This window comes from Ruditapes philippinarum, unplaced genomic scaffold, assembly GCF_026571515.1.
Source record: "Ruditapes philippinarum isolate M1 unplaced genomic scaffold, ASM2657151v2 ctg2263_1_1_1_1, whole genome shotgun sequence".
NCBI lineage: Eukaryota > Metazoa > Mollusca > Bivalvia > Venerida > Veneridae > Ruditapes > Ruditapes philippinarum.
The window spans coordinates 78,429-97,362 of NW_026851666.1; the positions used below are offsets into that span (position 1 = coordinate 78,429).

Genomic DNA, 18,934 nt, shown 5'->3' on the forward strand with positions numbered 1-18,934 from the left:
GAATAAGTTAATGCATCTATATATCTTTTTATGAGTTTATAGACAATATTCTGTAGATTTCATAAGTATATTTTCAACGATGTTTGCTCCCATTAGATCTATATTTAAACGTCTTTGTTGTTTCATACAAAAAACATCTTGCTGACATAAGCACGGTGTGCACATGTCTCTCGGTCTCTGCACATGCCCGTGCACGAATACTTGTGTGACAGAGGCGTCCACGTTTACATGTTTTAAAATATCTGGTAAAGGAATTATTATGGAAATATAGAGGATATTCATTTTTTCTATAATTTTCTATTTTATTTCATCAATATTTCATTTTAGAAGTATATAATAAACATGTATTTTTACCAAACTTATTTTTCTTATTGCGCATGGGGCCTCACTTCATAAGGTATGGTGTCGGTTTAGTGTAGCGGTGTGACGACATAATTTACACGTGAACAGGTAAACATAGAAAAACATCCCTGTTATTATCTTCTTAAACGTATTATCTATGTCCGTATTTATCTCTAAATAAACCAGACTCATACACCATAACAGTGCCTGTGTTTAAAAAACGTAATCGTAGGTTTATTGCGTTTTAATTATAGAGTGTTTCGTACTCAATATTGTTCGAACTTTCGAAAATATACTCGTTAAAGGCAAATATATGTATTTATGTGACAGGGGGTTGTTTTTGGTAGTGGATGTAAGAAATAAGTACACGTTATTTGGTTTTATTTTTATACTGTTTAACTGTTACATGGAAATTTGGCATATATTTATATTTTCTAAAGTATTTTTTTCATTTTTTTAGCCAAAATAATATTACTACAACGTCATGGAACCAAAAGGAATTTGTTAATAAAAAGCACAAATTATTACAAATAATTATTAATACAACATTTTAACATTTTTTATTTTAAACATTTTATACAATGGTTTAGACAGCTGAAACAGCACGGCCACATTTATTATATGTATTTGTAAATAAAGAAAGATATTAAATCAAACTGGTTTATTGTTTCCTACCCTGTTTGGTGATTTATATTTAGGCCCATTTATTTAAAACTCCATAATAAAACTAGGAATCTATTATCTATACTGAAGATCTTGATTCCCCTATCTGTTTGATAGGGGAATATTGTGAAGCCTGTTAGGATAGTTAATAGACAGATATCTGTGTCATTTATAGACCCGTAATTTTAATGCCATTTTTCTTGCAGTGTGGACCTTATTCTATAGCTATCCCCAGCTAGTTTTTGGTGCTTTAAATCACATATAAATTAATAAATTCATCCTGCAGTGCATGTAATTTGACAGTTAAACATAAACAGTAGCTCATTTCCCTTGCTGTTCTTTATACACCTTTAGGGTTGTTGTCTTTTGGTGGCAGGGTTTTAAGATAGAGACTGAAGTACTTATGACCATGCAGTGCAGAAGCTGATTAAGTAGAAAATACTAGAAATACGATCATTGTGAGATGAACAAACATACGCTCCTAATAGAAAAAAAAACCAACTAAATATAACGAGTTCCTATAGCAAAATAACAATGTTACATAATTATTTAAATTCAATTTGTTGTGAATTTGTTTATGAATTCGGAAACAAATTTACTACGGCTATGTTAACTCATGATACCGGTATATATAATTTCTATATACAGTCGAGACTGTCATATGTGACCTTCAAAGGGATCTTTAGAAAAAGGTCTCATATGACAGGAAGTCTCTTAATACAGTTGCAGAGTCTCTTTATACTGTCACAAAAAAAATAAAATTTTAAAGACCATCGATATACCATTGTGACTTAGTTAACATTATATAAGTGTATGAAGGAATAATATCTAAACAATTGCAATTAAACATACTAGTCGTTTAAATCAAAGCAATGCATTGGGTTCAGACAATTAGGGTCGCTTGTCACATATGACATGGGGTTGTATAATTCAGACCTTTTATATAGGGAAATATGTTGGTAGCACTGATGCAAGGTTGGATAAAACAGAGAGTCATTGAAATCAGGGGGTCACTAAGGCAGTTACTACTGTATATTATTACAAAAATTCACATGTATAATTACAGGTACAAATGGCACAATTCACATACACCGAGTCAGATTTCAACGAGAATACATGCAACTGGCAACAGACAGAATGCCAGCAGAGCAAGGTAGCATTTTGAAATTATTATTTTTGTGCCCCCACGTTATTGTGCCCCCATGTTAGTGGCGGGCATTTAGATTTACCCTTGTCCGTCCGTCCGTCCGTCCGTCCGTTCACTTTTGTGTCGCACGTAACTCAAAAAGTATTTGACCTAGAGTCATGAAACTTTACAGGAATGTTGATCAGCATGTGTAGTTGTGCACCTGGGTATTTTCGTCTGGATATTTTTAGTATTTTCAGAGTTATTGCCCTTGACTTAGTAAAATTTTGCAATTTTCAACTTGTGTCGCATGTAACTCAAAAAGTATTTGACCTAGAGTTATGAAACTTTACAGGAATGTTGATCAGCATGTGTAGTTGTGCACCTGGGTATTTTCGTCTGGATATTTTAAGTATTTTCAGAGTTATTGCCCTTGACTTAGTAAAATTTTGCAATTTTCAACTTGTGTCGCATGTAACTCAAAAAGTATTTGACCTAGAGTCATTAAACTTTACAGGAATGTTGATCAGCATGACTGTGTAGTTGTGCACCTGGGTATTTTCGTTTGGAAATTTTCATTATTTTCAGAGTTATTGCCCTTGACTTAGTAAAATTTTGCAATTTTCAACTTGTGTTGCATGTAACTCAAAAAGTATTCGACCTAGAGTCATGAAACTTTACAGGAATGTTGATCAGCATGTGTAGTTGTGCACCTGGGTATTTTCGTCTGGATATATTTAGTATTTTCAGAGTTATTGCCCTTGACTTAGTAAAATTTTGCAATTTTCAACTTGTGTCGCACGTAACTCAAAAAGTATTTGACCTAGAGTCATGAAACTTTACAGGAATCTTGATCAGCATGTGTAGTTGTGCACCTGGGTATTTTCGTCTGGATATTTTTAGTATTTTCAGAGTTATTGCCCATGACTTAGTAAAATTTTGCAATTTTCAACATGTGTAGCAGGTAACTCAAAAAGTATTTGACCTAGAGTCATGTAACTTTACAGGAATATTGATCAGCATGTGTAGTTGTGCACCTGGGTATTTTCGTCTGGATATATTTAGTATTTTCAGAGTTATTGCCCTTGACTTAGTAAAATTTTGCAATTTTCAACTTGTGTCGCACGTAACTCAAAAAGTATTTGACCTAGAGTCATGAAACTTTACAGGAATCTTGATCAGCATGTGTAGTTGTGCACCTGGGTATTTTCGTCTGGATATTTTTAGTATTTTCAGAGTTATTGCCCATGACTTAGTAAAATTTTGCAATTTTCAACATGTGTAGCAGGTAACTCAAAAAGTATTTGACCTAGAGTCATGTAACTTTACAGGAATATTGATTAGCATGTGCAGTTGTGCACCAGGTATTTTCGTCTGGATTTATTTAGTATTTTTAGAGTTATTGCCCTTCACTTAGAAAATTTTTGCAATTTTCAACTTGTGTCGCAAGTTTCTCAAAAAGGATTTGACATAGTCATTTAACCTTATAGGCAGGTTGCTCAGCATATTTTAGATTTGCACCTAGGGTTTTGCTTGTGGATTTATCCAGTATTAGTCCCCTACCGGTTTACCGGAGGGGACTTTAGGTTTACCCTCCGTCCGTCTGTCCGTCCGTCAGTCCGTCTGTCCGTCCGTCAGTCCGTCCGTCCACAAAACTGGATCCCGCAATAACCCAAAAAGTACTGAAGATATTTTAATGAAACTTGATATATGGATAGATGGCAGTATGGAGATTATGCACGTCTTTTTCTTTTCTTCCTATGTTGAAAATTCTGGTTGCTATGGCAACAAATAGACTGAAAATATGGCAAATTTTACACATAACCTGGATCCCGCGATAACGCAAAAAGTACTGAAAATATTTTTATGAAACTTGATATATGGATAGATGGCAGTATGGAGATTATGCACGTTTTTTTCTTTTCTTCCTATGTTGAAAATTCTGGTTGCTATAGCAACAAATAGACTGAAAATATGGCAAATTTTACACATAACCTGGATCCAGTGATAACACAAAAAGTACTAAAAATATGTTTATGAAACTTGACATATGGGTAGATGGCAGTATGGAAATTATGCACATTCTTTTTTATCTTCCTATGTTGAAAATTCTGGTTGCTATGGCAACAAATAGACTGAATTTCAAGGTTTCTGATTCTAGTTTTTAAGTTTTTCCACTATAAGTTCTTTATTTCTTAAGGTATTTTCTTCAAACTTTAAGTATAAGTTGCTTGTCATCAACCACATCATATGTGACAAGGTTTACAACTCTAGCACAAAATTTATCAGAATTACCTCCCTTGAACTTAAAATTTTCATGAAAAAAACATTGTTTTTTTTAATAACTTCTTTTTCTGAATGTATCTACATCAAACTTCATATAAATGTTTCTTATTGTCACTCAATTTGTGAGTGCAATACTCTAGCAAGACTATTTCCAGAATTATGCCCCTTTTGAACTTAGACTTTTTTTTGAGAAATTGGTAATTTTTACTCCAACTTCTTCAATCATGATAGGATTTTAAAATTGTTATATTTTGATAACAGGGATGTTTAAAAAATAACTTTAGAGTGTCCTGCAGTCCGTCTGTCTGTTCATAAAAACTGTTTCCTGTGATCATTTTTAAAGAACTTTTTCAACAAATTTACTTAAAATAGGAACCTAAGTGAATGGCCAATGGCCCTTCAGAATGTTGCTTGGGCTCTTACCGGTAGGGGACTTATGGATTGCTTGCAATACTATGATAATTGCTTGTTTGAAGAGTAATTTCCCTTGACTTAGTAAAAAGATTGACAGAACAGCGGCGCGGTGGGGGCACCCGTGTCCTATGGACACATTTCTAGTTATACTGAAATCTCCAGACAGTGGACAGTTTTTAATTTAAAGCAAAACAAGTCCATTACACAATTTGTGTAGGCTAAGATTGAGAAAAAAAGACCTTGTAAATTACATTTTATACAAAAAGGAAGGGAATTGCATTTACATACATGTTTACTTTATTATATAAGTAACATAGATGTAGAATTAATCAAATATTGTTTAATTACACAGTTATAATTATATACTATAGTATGAGGTCATTTATATACATAATATATATTGACTGGGGTAATTTATTGCAAATTTTTGTTTGACTCTTAAGTTGAAGAAGCAGGAATTTCATGATTTGTTAACTGTTCAACATGAGACACAATTATTTTGATGTTTTAGTTTGATGAAACCCTGCAAAGTGGCTGGGATAAAGCTGTGGAAGATGGTCACTTTAGGTACAAACTGGACATTGAAGAAACAAGAGTGATTGGTAGCAAGAAATACATAGCCCAGGTATATTTTATTCTAAATATTTTGTTTTAGTCCAACTAAAAGTATGTAATATGAGTTGAGATTCTGACATGGAACAAAACATCTCCGAATCTTTGGCTTATGGAAATATTTGCATTATATTTCTGATGTACATAAACAGCCTATTGAAGATCATCACAGAAGTAAGACTTCCATATTAAGACTGCCATATTAAGACCAATTTTTACAAAGCACAGAATTTACTGTTACTGTATGCATTTCAAACAAAGCATGATCCAGAATTAAGACCACAGCACTTGTCCATTTTAAGACAACCATTTTCAGTCCCCATTCTTTGTTTTAATCTTTTTATTTTACCCCACTATTTAGACCACTGATAATCCAGTCAAAACCTATTTAGACAAAATATACATATATTTATCTTATCTTCATATACTGATAGTAAGACAATTGATAAACAAATAAATTGTAATTAAATATATACGAGGGTTGTTCGGGAAGTTCTGAGAATTGTTTTATAGCACACGTTGTAGTTGGGTTAGCGTAAATATAAATATATACGCATTTATTTCAATATATACTGTACAGTATCTGAAAATATCATCATCATACACACAGAAACTAAAACATAATAAGAATAGTAAATAACCATATAACAAACACCCGGAGCACGCCGACGTCATTTGCAACGTTATGCGACGTTAAAGTCCATCGATCGTCGCACCTTTTCAACGTAGTCACCTGCAATTTCGATGCATTTCCTGTGTCAGCTGATCCACTTATTGTATGTTTCCACGTACCAGCTATCGGTAAAGGACGAGACTATAGCTTGCGTATGCTTAACAAGATCGTCAGCTGAGTCAAAGCGTTTTCAACGCAGCTGTGATTTGAGCTCCGGGAACACACGGAAGTCAATCAGAGCGAGGTCCGGGCTGTATGGAGGGTTTCTTCCTTCTTTAAAACGAGCATGCCATCCATACACTGTAGCCGGACTGCATTTCTTGTATTTTCCTGTAGAATTGATCATTTTCATTGTTTCTGTGGAAGACTTTTCCAGCGCAACACAAAATCTCACGATGCTTCGCAATTCAACGTCACCTATCGACATCATGTTGTTTACTCAGTGGCTCTGGGCAACAACTTTAAAACAATGTTGATCCGTTGAGAATTTAAATAACGTTATGATATTTTCAGGAAATGACGTCATGACGTTCCGCTGCTGACCAGCGTTTTCGCGCATTATTTACGTTATCAAAATTACGAAATATTATAAGTGTAGCGCGTTATACCTTTCTTTAGAGTCGGACTGCTCCGGTGCGGCGTTATAGTGTTGCTATGGTTACTGCTATTTCCGGCTATTGTTGTCTGATTCTATTCAATTTTTAGGAATAGTTCCGTGATATGCTAATCTTAGTATGTGCAAAATATTACGTCTTAGAAACAAAAAAATAAAGGAAATATGACAAAATTCCCAGAACTTCCCGAACAACCCTCGTACACAGACAATGTTTAAAACATATTAAGAGAACTACTGTAGTTTATAAAATAAAATACTCTTGTATTCACATTGGTTAATAATTATGACATAATTATGTTAATAGTTATTCCATTGTTTTTTTTTTATCTGATATAGAAGAGCAAAATAAGGTTTAAAAATTAACAGAACATTGACTAGCCCTTTCTTTGCTATATTTCAATATGATGTAGAAGGCTATAAGGGAAAACACTATAAATTGTTACCTTAATGCAGTAACGGGTTAACTCCTTATATGATTTAATAGAAGTTAACCTGTTACTGCACTATGGTCACTTTGGTGAAAAAGAAATGTCTGAAAATAATGAAGACAATTCCTTTCAAGGTGTTATTATCAGATTCTTAGTTGTTATAACCAATTTTGTTTTAGTTTAATGTGCATGTTAAATCAAGGTTAATTAACTGAAATTTAGCTCAGATCATGTTTTCTTAAAAGAAAAGTTGACTTCTACAACATAAATGCCTTTATTATGCATCAAGGCATGGTGAAAGATTAATATAATCTATGTAGCTTTTCAACTTAAATTACTATAACTCTATTAGCATAGTGTCTAATGAGATTTCAGTACAAAAATGGTATAAATGATTCAATGTACATGCTATACTTACTTGACAAAGCTTTGGAACATTTAACAGAACATTGACTAGCCCTTTCTTTGCTATATTTCAATATGATGTAGAAGGCTATAAGGGAAAACACTTAAACGCTTTTTATTACTTGGGGACCATACGCCGCTTTTCGTGGAATGGCACAGAAATGTCACATTGAAGGTTCCATGATAACCGCCGTATGAACACATCTGCGGATGTTTCTAAATTAAAAAAAATTTACTATTTCATGTTTAAATGTTGAATTCTGCTTAAGCCGGTGCTAGGGGGCGTGGACGGTAACTTGCACTTTCCAGTACCGTCCATGAACAGGCTCAATCAAACCGAGCCTGCAACATTTTCAATTTTGCGTGTTGGGCTTTCTTTAGGGATTCTGTATTTATTTGTTTTTATACCCCCAAAAACGAAGTTTTGGGGGGTATATAGGAGTCACCCGGTGGTCGGTCGGTTGGTCGGTCGGTCCAGCGGTCCGTTGCATTTTCCTTGTCCGGAGCATAACTTGAAGACTAATGGTTGGAATTCAATATAACTTCATACAATGGTCAAGCACATTAAGAGGAAGTGCAGTGCACAAGAACCATAACTCTATCTTGACTAATTACAGAGTTATTGCCCTTTGTTACTTTTCCTTGTCCGGAGCATAACTTTAAAACTACTGGTTGAAACTCAAAACAACTTCATACAATTGTCAAGCACAATAAGGGGAAGTGCAGTGCACAAAGACCATAACTCTATCTAAAGTAATAACAGAGTTATTGCCCTTTGTTATTTTTCCATTGCTTTCTTTTGTCCGGACTATAACTTGAAGACTAATAGTTGGAATTCAATATAACTTCATACAATGGTTAAGCACATTGAGAGGAAGTGCAGAGTACAAGAACCATAACTCCATTTTGACTAATTACAGAGTTACTGCCCTTTGTTACTTTTCCTTGTCCGGAGCATTACTTGAAAACTACTGGTTGGAATTCAAAACAACTTCATACAATTGTCAAGCACAATAAGGGGAAGTGCAGTGCACAAGAACCATAACTCTATCTAAAGTAATTACAGAGTTATTGCCCTTTGTTATTTTTCCATTGCTTTCTTTTGTCTGGACTCAAACTTGAAGACTAATTGTTGGAATTCAATATAACTTCATACAATGGTCAAGCACATTGAGAGGAAGAGCAGTGCATGAGAACCATAACTCCATTTTGACTAATTACAGAGTTACTGCCCTTTGTTACTTTTCCTTGTCCGGAGCATAACTTGAAAACTACTGGTTGGAATTCAAAACAACTTCATACAATGGCCAAGCACAATAAGGGGAAGTGCAGTGCACAAGAACCATAACTCCATTTTGACTTATTACAAAGTTATTGCCCTTTGTTACTTTTCGATTGCTTTTTTTTGTCCGGAGCATAACTTAAAGACTACTAGTTGGAATTCAATATGACTTCATACAATGGTCAAGCTCATTGAGAGGAAGTGCAGTGCATGAGAACCATAACTCCATCTTGACTAATGACAGAGTTATTGCCCTTTGTTACTTTTCCTTGTCTGGAGCATAACTTGAAAACTACGGGTTGGAATTCAATACAACTTCATGCAGTTGTCAAGCACATTAAGAGGAAATGCAGTGCACAAGAATTATAACTCCATTTTGACAAATTACAGAGTTATTGCCCTTTGATACTTTTCCTTGTCTGGAGCATAACTTAAAACATACTGGTTGGAATTTAAAACAACGTCATACAATGGTCAAGCACAATAAGAGAAAGTGCAGTGCACAAGAACCATAACTCCATTTTGACTAATTACAGAGTTACTGCCCTTTGTTACTTTTCCTTGTCCAGAGCATAACTTGAAAACTACTAGTTGGAATTCAAAACTATTTCATACTATGGTCAAGTATATTGAGAGGAAGTGCAGTGCACAGAAAGCTTAACTCTTTTTTGACTAATTTAAAAGTTTTTGCCCTTTGTTACTTTTTATTGTCCAGTGCATAACTTGAAAATTAATGGTTGGAATTCAATGAAACTTTATACAATGGTCAAGGGCAGTGAGATGAAGTGCAGTGCACAAGAACAATAACTCTATTTGGACTAATTACAGTTATTGCTTTTGTTACTTTTTTGTCCAGTGCATAACTTGAAAACTAGTAGTTGGAATTCAATACAACTTCATACAATGGTCAAGTGCAATGAGAGGAAGTGCAGTGTACTTCAATCTTCAGTATTTATAGAGTTATTGCCCTTTGTTCCTTTTCCTTTTCTTTCTGGACTTCTTACAGAGTAATCCAATAAAACTTCATCAATGGCCAACCACATTGAAAGGAAATGCAACATACAAGAACCACAACTATCTTTAATTGCCCACAACCATAACTCTATATTTCAATTCTTATACAAGGTATTCTGTTACTAGTAACATCCTCATTTCCGAAGCAGTCTTGCGGGGGGGTATTAATCACATTTAGTGATAGTTCTAGTTTGGAATGTTATTTTAAAATATTTTTACCTGATATATACATGTATAAGGTTACTGAAAGAGTTCATGATTTAATTATATTTTTCAGTTAAATGTAAAGCGAGCTCAGGAGAGGAGGAAACCAGACGTGATTGAATCAGTAAATCAACCATTTAATCCAGCATCTTTTAATTTCTTAAAAATCAAACCCCAAGAAATCCTTCTAGAACTTGTAAAAGAAGAAGATGATTCAAGGCCGAACAATCAGGTTAACCAGACACAGGAAAATGGTACTGATAAACAAGAAGTTAAGGTATCAAATTGGGGTTCTTAGATCACATTTTAAAAATCTTAATTGTCATTTGCTGAATTTCTTAAATGAACGTGTTCAGTTTCAATTGTTGGATAAGTCCATCAATAATTTTATCAAAATAATAAAATTTGAAGGTCAGCCAACAGTATAGAGCCTGGTTAGACTTCACAGAAGTTCAGGCTCACCTGGCACTGTACTGGTGACAAAGGCTAATTTATTTGTTCAAAATATTGTAAAATGCTGCATTGCTATTGTCATAAAAAACATAGAAATATTAATCTTTTTAGGTGAAATGGTTTAACCATTCTTTCTGTGTTTGGGTGTACATCCAGTTTTCTTTGTCATACAATTACTTGAGAATGAATAAGCATTGGTTCCAGTAAATTTTGTGAATTTATTTTTTGAAAGGTATATTTGCTGTTAAATGTTTCAGATATTTTCCTTCCATTGACTTATTATTGACTAAATATTTACTTATTGTTGTGTGTTGAATCCTGCTAATGACATTATAACAGGAAACAATTCAGTTAGTGCATTCAAGGTTGTTGATTCTACATATTAAATCACTTTAGTGCAATAACTGGTTAACTCCTATTAAATTTAGAAGGACTTAACCTGTTACAACACTAAGGTGACAATGAAAACAAAGTGATGCATATTGTTGCACATCAAGTGTTCATGCTTTGAGAAAGCTGGAAAATTCCCCATTATACTTTTACAATAGTTCTGTGACATAAACCCATAACACAAAGAGGAAACAGTAAGGTAGATAAAGTAGTACATAATATGAAGTTACAAAAATTAAAAGTTATAAAATGTTTTGTTTTTTACAGAAGAGAAATTTGGTAGTTATAAATGTAAGCCCCCTGGAGTATGGACATGTTCTGCTGGTTCCCGACATAGATGCTTGTCAGCCACAGGTAAATTAATTGAGCCGTGCCATGACAAAACCAATATAATGCGTTATCGACCACCATGGATCCAGACCAGCCTGCGCATCTGCGCAGTCTGATCAGGATCCATACTGTTCACTTAAAACCCTATAACAAGTAGAGAAACTGATAGGGAACAGCATGGATCCATGCTGGTCACAAACCAATTATTTGGTTTTGTCATGGTGCGGCTCATTTTATGTTTTAAGCTGCACACCTCCAGATATGAGCCAAAATATATCAAGAAATTAATTCTTTACAAAAATGTATTAAGATCTTAAGAAAAGTAAAATTATTCAATATTTAATTAATTAATTACATGTTATGTGCGATTAATGACTGATTTTGCAGTATCAATCACTAAAATTCTACTGTGTTACTAACACAGTAATATGCATATTTTTACCTTGTTTTGGTTATTGACGTGGATTGTTAGTGCCGTCTGCAATGTGTAAATTACTTTCTTTGTTCACTTTACAATATTTTACTTTTTTAAATACATTTTCAAAATTTTCATGAAAATTCGCATGAAACTTGAGGCATGCTGCTTTAAAATTGAAAATTTCCTTTTAATAGAAATTGAATTACATTGTCAATGTTTCCTTCCAAATTTACTTAACTATCTCGTCACAAGTTCAATATTTTATCCATTTTAGTATAATAATGTTTTGATCACATGCATCCAAATTCTTTCTGTTAAACAATGTGATATTTATTTTAGGCTTTTTTCCCTAAAGAAATAAACATATAGGATTTTTTTTGTATGAAAAAAATGGTAAAATGTGTTTTGACAGATTATTTGATGTAGGAATATTTTACAGATTATAATGAAAGTATTAACTCATGGATTGTTTTGAACTCTACTTGTTTATGTTTTTTGTTTGTTTTTTTCACAGGTATTAACAGAATCTTCAATGAGGGTATCCTTAGAGATGATGCTGCTGAGTAAACACAGGTAAAAAATGATAAAACTTACCTGTAATACTTCAGATTATATCATGTGAGAAAGTGATGCAGCTAGTGTACAATACAGAATATTGTTGGCCCTACTCACATGGCTGCTCTTGCCTGAAATAATAAACTTAGAGACATCTGAGGTCTTTCTCTACCAGTAGAGCTTGAAAGTTGTCATAAAACCTGTAAATTTTCAGTAAGTCTTAAATCTCCAAACCTAGTTTAATATCACTCTAAGGCTAGATATATTAGGGTAAGGTACAATATATGGGAAGAAAAGTGTTAGAATCTTAATGGAGTCTTGTAAGAACTGTAATTTGATTTGTTTACTAGACTAGCTTTACATATACATGTATATATGGTAAATAGCATAATTGACACATGTTTTCTTGGACCTTCAAATATACATGTTGGTTTTTAGCTCACCTGTCACAAAGTGACAGGGTGAGCTTTTGTGATCGCTTTTCGTCCGGCGTCCGTCCGTCCGTCCGTCGTCCGTCCGTCCGTAAACTTTTGCTTTAAATGACATCTCCTCATAAACCACTGAGCCAATTTCATCCAAACTTCACAGGAATGTTCCTTTGGTGGTCACCTTTAAAAATTGTTCAAAGAATTTAATTCCATGCAGAACTCTGGTTGCCATGGCAACCAAAAGAAAAACTTTAAATATCTTCTTTTAAAAAACCATAAGAGCTAGAGCTTAGATATATGGCATGAAACATCTTCTAGTGAGTGTCTACCAATTTTGTTCAAATTAAAGCCCTGGGGTCAAAATTGGCCCCGCCCCTGGGGGTCATTGATTTTCCCTATATGCATATAGTAAAAACTTAAAAAATCTTCTTTCAAAGAACCGTAAGAGCTAGAGCTTAGATATTTGGCATGAAACATCTTCTAGTGAGTGTTTACCAAGTTTGTTCAAATTAAAGCCCTGGGGTCAAAATTGGCCCCGCCCCGGGGGTCATTGATTTTCCCTATATGCATATAGTAAAAACTTAAAAAATCTTCTTTTAAAGAACCATAAGAGCTAGAGCTTAGATATTTGGCATGAAACATCTTCTAGTGAATGTCTACTAAGTTTGTTCAAAAAAAAGCCCTGGGGTAAAAATTGACCCCGCCCCAGGGGGTCATAGATTTTCCCTATATGCATAATTAGTAAAAACTTAAAAAATCTTCTTTTAAAGAACTCAAAGAGCTAGAGCTAAGATATTTAGCATGAAACATGTTCTAATGGGTGTCTACCAAGTTTGTTCAAATAAAAGCCCTGGGGTCAAAACTGGCCCCGCCCCGGGGGGTCATTGATTTTCCCTATATGCATATAGTAAAAACTTAAAAAATCTTCTTTTAAAGAACTCAAAGAGCTATGGCTAAGATATTGAGCATCAAACATGTTCTAATAGGTGTCTACCAAGTTTGTTCAAATACAAGCCCAGGGGTGAAAATTTGCCCCGCCCCGGGGGTCATTGATTTTCTTTATATGTGTTTAGCAAAAACTCTAAATCTTCTTTGAAAAAACCCAAATAGCTAGAGTTTAGATATTAAGCATGAAACATCTTTAAGTAAATATCTACAAAGTTTGTTAACATAAACGCCCGGGGGTCAAAACTGGCCCTGCCCCAGGGGTGACATTGTTTTTAACTATATGTGTATAGTAAAAACTTTAAAAATCTTCTTTTAAAAATGCCAATGAGCTAGAACTTAGATGTTTAGCATGAAACATCTTCTTATGGGTGTCTACCAAGTCTGTTCAAATAAACAAATAAAAGCCCTTGGGTAAAAATTGGCCCAGGGGTGGGGGGCCTATATACAGGTGAGCGACCTCAGGGCCATCATGGCCCTCTTGTTTATACATCACAGCTATTTTTGCACAGTGAAAATTTAATTTTGAAGTCATGGACGAAAAAACATCACAATATCTTTTCTGTTACTTACTTTTGCTAAGTGTGTTGGTGTAATGCCTATAATTATGATTTTCTTTTTTAATATAACTAAATAAGTTTGTTTAATTTATTTTCAGAGGATTTAGGATAGGTTTCAACAGTTTATGTGCATTTGCCTCAGTAAATCATGCTCATCTACATGCTTATTACCTAGATAGGGAACTTTTTGTAGAATCTGTAGTAAGTATATTTTGGTACATTGTATTATACATTAGGCCTACTTAAAATTTTATAAATTTTACTTTGTGGCAATCTATTTTCGTCGTTTGTCTCTCATCATGTTTTAGAACTCATGTTGGATTAGAAGTAAGTCAAATTCAGGGAAATTCTTGTTGCTGGTTAGTTATCCAGGAAAGCTGGTTAGGTGCATGGACTGCCAAGATATAACCAAAATTGTGTTTAAATGTTCAAATTAGCATAAAAAACAGGGGGAACAAAAGGACAGTACATGTACTTGGTATATCCTAGTGCTTTGAAAAAAAGAAGAGAAAATACTATTTTCTCTTCTTTTTTTCAAAGCACTAGGATATACCAAGTACATGTACTGTAAGTAACTTTATTTTGAAAGTTTAAATCAAGGATTATCATAAGCAAAAGACTATTGGTTTTCTTGTTTGAAGGAAAAATATTGAATATTAAAAATATTATTAATAAATAATGATTTTTTTTGTACATGTATGGATTATTTCAAGTTCAATGAAGTTCAAATCAATTGCACAAATTCAGCAGGTTAAGGGTTAAACTTTGGTACCAGTAATCAAATGTTAAATATATGTGCATGGGATATATAAAATATTTTATTTTGTCACTATAGAGCATATTGAACATTTTTTTACAGCCAGTAAAGCATATATGTGGAGACTTATATGAACTAGATGCTATGCCAGCTAAAGGATTTGCTTTTCAACTACATAAGACTGGAGTAGACAAATTATCAAAGTAAGAATCTAACCTGTTTCTTTCAATTGCACATTATTCAGATGGGGTTATAGCTGAGTTAATGGTTTAAAGTTTATACTGCAAACTGCAGTATGTGTTTTGATCCTTAGGTGCACTTAAATTCAAAGAAACTTGAAGAAAAAAAATTGAAAAAAGAAACAACTTGAAAAATAATGAAACCCTATTTTATTTATGTACAGCTGCATTCTTTTACAACTTACAACATTTTTATTTCGTAAATTATCTGTAAAAAAATTTTTTGAATATTTAAGTATTCTTACAAGGAGGAATATACCTTATGTTACTTTGTAAAGTAAGAATGTAATAACGATCATCATATTTCATTAATAAAGAAAGTAGATATTTTTCTGTAAGAAAATACTGTAGTTTTAGAAAAATAAAGCCTGTAATTATTAATTTCGAAATTGTCATACGTCATAAAGTATTGCAAACACATTTATTTATTTAATTGGTTAAATAATAATAATTAGTTTCCGGCAATGAAACATTTTTTTGGCATTAAAAAATTAAAAAGAAATTGACAATATTAATCATTTGTATAAATAAGGAATATATTTTTGGTGATTTTCAGGATTATATTCCATATAGCAGATTACTTCCAGAAACATGAAGTTGCACATAATATGTACATGATTCGAGGCCCGGTTTTTAATGAGGATCAACATAGTACTAATAGAACTATACGTGTTTATTTGTGGCCAAGGAAGAAGTTTATAGGTAGCATGTGTATGTGTTTTGCATATATAGCATGACTGATCCTTATTCTTTATTTATATGTTGTTTTATAACTTTTCAAAAAATATATTTTAGATAAATTTGTTTGCTTTTGATGTTTTCCCTGCTATCTCTTTTATTGGCATTACACTAGAATTTGAAAAGCACATTATATTTGTAAAGTCTGCTTTTTAACTCGGAGTTAAATGTTTAATGGAATGAACATATTTTGTTTCAAGCCAACTCTTATTGGCATTCCATTAGCATTATAACATTAAATTATCAATTTTGATGATAAATAAAAAGGCAGGGCCTGGATTGATAAAAAAGTTTAGTACAGCTATGATAGTATCTGTTCTCTTTTTATCGTTATTTAACATACTGAATATATGGGGGCGTCTATACTGTTATGGAGTGGTTAAGGTCACTGACTTCAAACCACTTGCTTCTCACCAATGTATGTTAGTATCCCGACAGGGACTTTAAATTCTTTCATGTGACAGTGAGGAATTTATCCATCTAGCTTTTGGAATGTCTATGGTTCTACTCAGGTGCCCGTTCGTGCCTTGAATAATGCAGGGAATGGCACCTGAGACCTTCCTCCACCAGTAAAGCTGGAAAGTTGCCATATGACATATACTGTGTTGGTGCAACATAAAACTACAAACAAAAAAACACAAAATAAAATATTGCTACATTATCTTCATCTTATTCTTTCACATGTTAACATATATTTATATTTTTATAATATTTCAGGGTTAAAAGATGAAGAAGCTTTCAACGTAGCATTAGTGGAGCTGGCAGGACATTTACCTGTTAAAGGTATGGTATATAACTTAAGTTTATTGTTATCTTATTTTGTGCAACTCTTGACATAAAACACCATGATTTTCTATCATTGATATCATATTATGAGAGTGTTTGTTTTTAATGTAATATAATCTGTATGGATTTCTTTATCTTACACATGTTTAATATGGATATGTTATTTTAGGATAAACTTGATCTCGAACTTAAACTTAACTTGATTTTACTAGGATCTCAGGTGGCACAGTAACCCATTGTGATCTGTTCTTCTCAATGAGAATAAAATACAATTCTACATTAAGTGTTTAAAAATATGTACTGGCATATGAGAAAAAAATATGTAAAATAAGTCAAGTTTTTGTTGTTTCATATACATGTATTATACTAACTAAACAAGTTCAAGATACTTATGTTCATTTTCCCTTTTCATCAAAATAGATCAGTCTTTAGTTTAAGTTGGAAAAAAAAAGATTCCTATTTTTTATTAGCATCTAGGATTTTGCTTTCAACTAAGTTGCATTGTTTAAGCAAAGCATGTATCATTTAAAAGCTGCTGTTTATTTTCAGTTAAAGAAATGTTTTATGACTTGGATGAAGAAAAGATAGAGTCAACTATACGAGATGCAGCTCTAGAAGACAGTGAATATAACAGTATCAAACAGGATGTTTCCAACATATGTCAGTCATTTATAAGTTGATGACAACCCCTATTTCTAGCAAATATCTGTTATTGTGATACTGGATAGACCATTATAAGATCTGTATTTTATTTAAACACAATTATATTGCATTGTATAGTATGAATTATTTATTGAACCAAACTTAAATGTTACACAGTTGTGATGGAAGTAGGTGGGATGTGGAACTTGTATGGAATGGAAGTTTTACTGATGTGATAATGTCTGCAGGTGCAATTTTATTTCACTTTTTTTAAGAAAATGAATTATTACAATTTTTACAGAAATTAACTACACTCATAATGGAATATATGTATTATTGTGCAATTTATCATATATTTTGCTGCAGAATAGGCTTTTTTGATTTTTAAAAAGAAAAAGAATATGATGTGCTTTTATTATATATTAAAATCTTAGATAGCTGAGATACTGCCTGAAAAAGGAGAATCACTTAAAGTGCTTCCAGCATAAATGTAAATTTAAAATAACTGTATTTATTACATGCTTTTCGGTGGTTTATAGAAATATATCGGTGAAATAAAACTGGTAATTTCACTGTTTGAAACAGTGAAATTACCACTTTGATAATTTCACTGTTTTGAATTTAAGCCCCTTACGTTGTTTCAGTGAAATACCAGCGTTCACAGTACTGGGTACCAACTTAATGACGTGACGTCGTAAATGACGTCACGTTGTATTATTATTTGGCGCGCTTTTCATTCAGTATTTGGTTTAATGTCTTTTTAAAACGTTTCTTTGCATATAATAAAAAGAAAATTTGTTTAGTTCAGTGTAAGATCGGAATATATTTCACCTTGTGAACACCAAAAGTCCATATTTCACTCGTGGCTGCGCCACTCGTGAAATATACCTTTTGGTGCTCACTCGGTGAAATATATTCCGATCTTACACTGAACTAAACAAATATCCTCTATTTATTTACTTGATTTCCTAGAAACGTCTTATTTATATAAGTATATTTTGTTTGTCATGTTTTGTGGTCTTCCATTGTTACTCAAAGAATCTCAGAATATTTTAATCCTCAAGTGTTAGTACATTTTGACGAATTTAAAATTACACAACATTCTGGTACAGTAGAACAATATACAGTCATAATTATATTTAAGAAATAATATATCCCAAACAGTGATTTTATCGCTCAATAACATCACTGTTTGGAGTTCGGATGCGAGGAATTATATCACGAGGGCGTAACAGTGGTGTTATCAAGCGATAAAATCACTGATTTGGATATATTATTTCGATTCTAACACGACATTAACAAATAAATGTTGCGGTACTTGATAGTTAAGCAAAATTGCGCCTGATTTGTTTCCAAACTTATTTTCAGCGCGTCGGATTTTTAGTGGTTACGTCACGTGTATAATGATTACGTCACATGTCTAAATATAGAACGTCAAACTGTGCATCTGTTGCATAATAACACACACTTTCTGTTCTTCTATGTTCAATAGGGCAAAAATGCGGGTCGTGTTAGAATTCTCAGTAGAATGTTGTTAACAGTTAAATATATTTACTTTGATTCTCTATCACTATCAACTTTATTGGCTAGAATGGAACTAAATTTCAATTTTTAGAGCATTTTGATTA

At 33.0% G+C, this 18,934-nt stretch overlaps 1 protein-coding gene across 2 annotated transcripts; it reads left to right on the plus strand.

The window, feature by feature from the left end:
• The first annotated feature begins 382 nt into the window (after positions 1-382).
• LOC132736207 (GDP-D-glucose phosphorylase 1-like) lies at positions 383-18,262 on the plus strand. 2 transcript variants are annotated; one of them, XM_060723307.1, is made up of 11 exons: positions 383-450; positions 2,072-2,158; positions 5,343-5,456; positions 10,139-10,342; positions 11,176-11,262; positions 12,171-12,229; positions 14,243-14,345; positions 15,004-15,104; positions 15,697-15,851; positions 16,596-16,661; positions 17,214-18,262. In XM_060723307.1, the coding sequence occupies exons 2-11, from the start codon at positions 2,078-2,080 to the stop codon at positions 17,342-17,344; spliced, it is 1,101 nt and encodes a 366-aa protein (XP_060579290.1). In that variant the 5' UTR covers positions 383-450; positions 2,072-2,077; the 3' UTR covers positions 17,345-18,262. The 2 variants fall into 2 exon arrangements, with proteins under 2 accessions (XP_060579290.1, XP_060579299.1); XM_060723316.1 differs by having other exon boundaries at positions 15,697-15,842.
• The last annotated feature ends 672 nt before the right edge of the window (positions 18,263-18,934 follow it).

Coding starts and splice junctions, on each gene's coding strand:
- LOC132736207 (XM_060723307.1), top strand. CDS start 2,078: ATGGCACAATTCACATACACCGAGTCAGATTTCAACGAGAATACATGC. Junction 2,159..5,342: donor CAGAATGCCAGCAGAGCAAG/GTAGCATTTTGA, acceptor TTGATGTTTTAG/TTTGATGAAACCCTGCAAAG. Junction 12,230..14,242: donor ATGCTGCTGAGTAAACACAG/GTAAAAAATGAT, acceptor ATTTATTTTCAG/AGGATTTAGGATAGGTTTCA.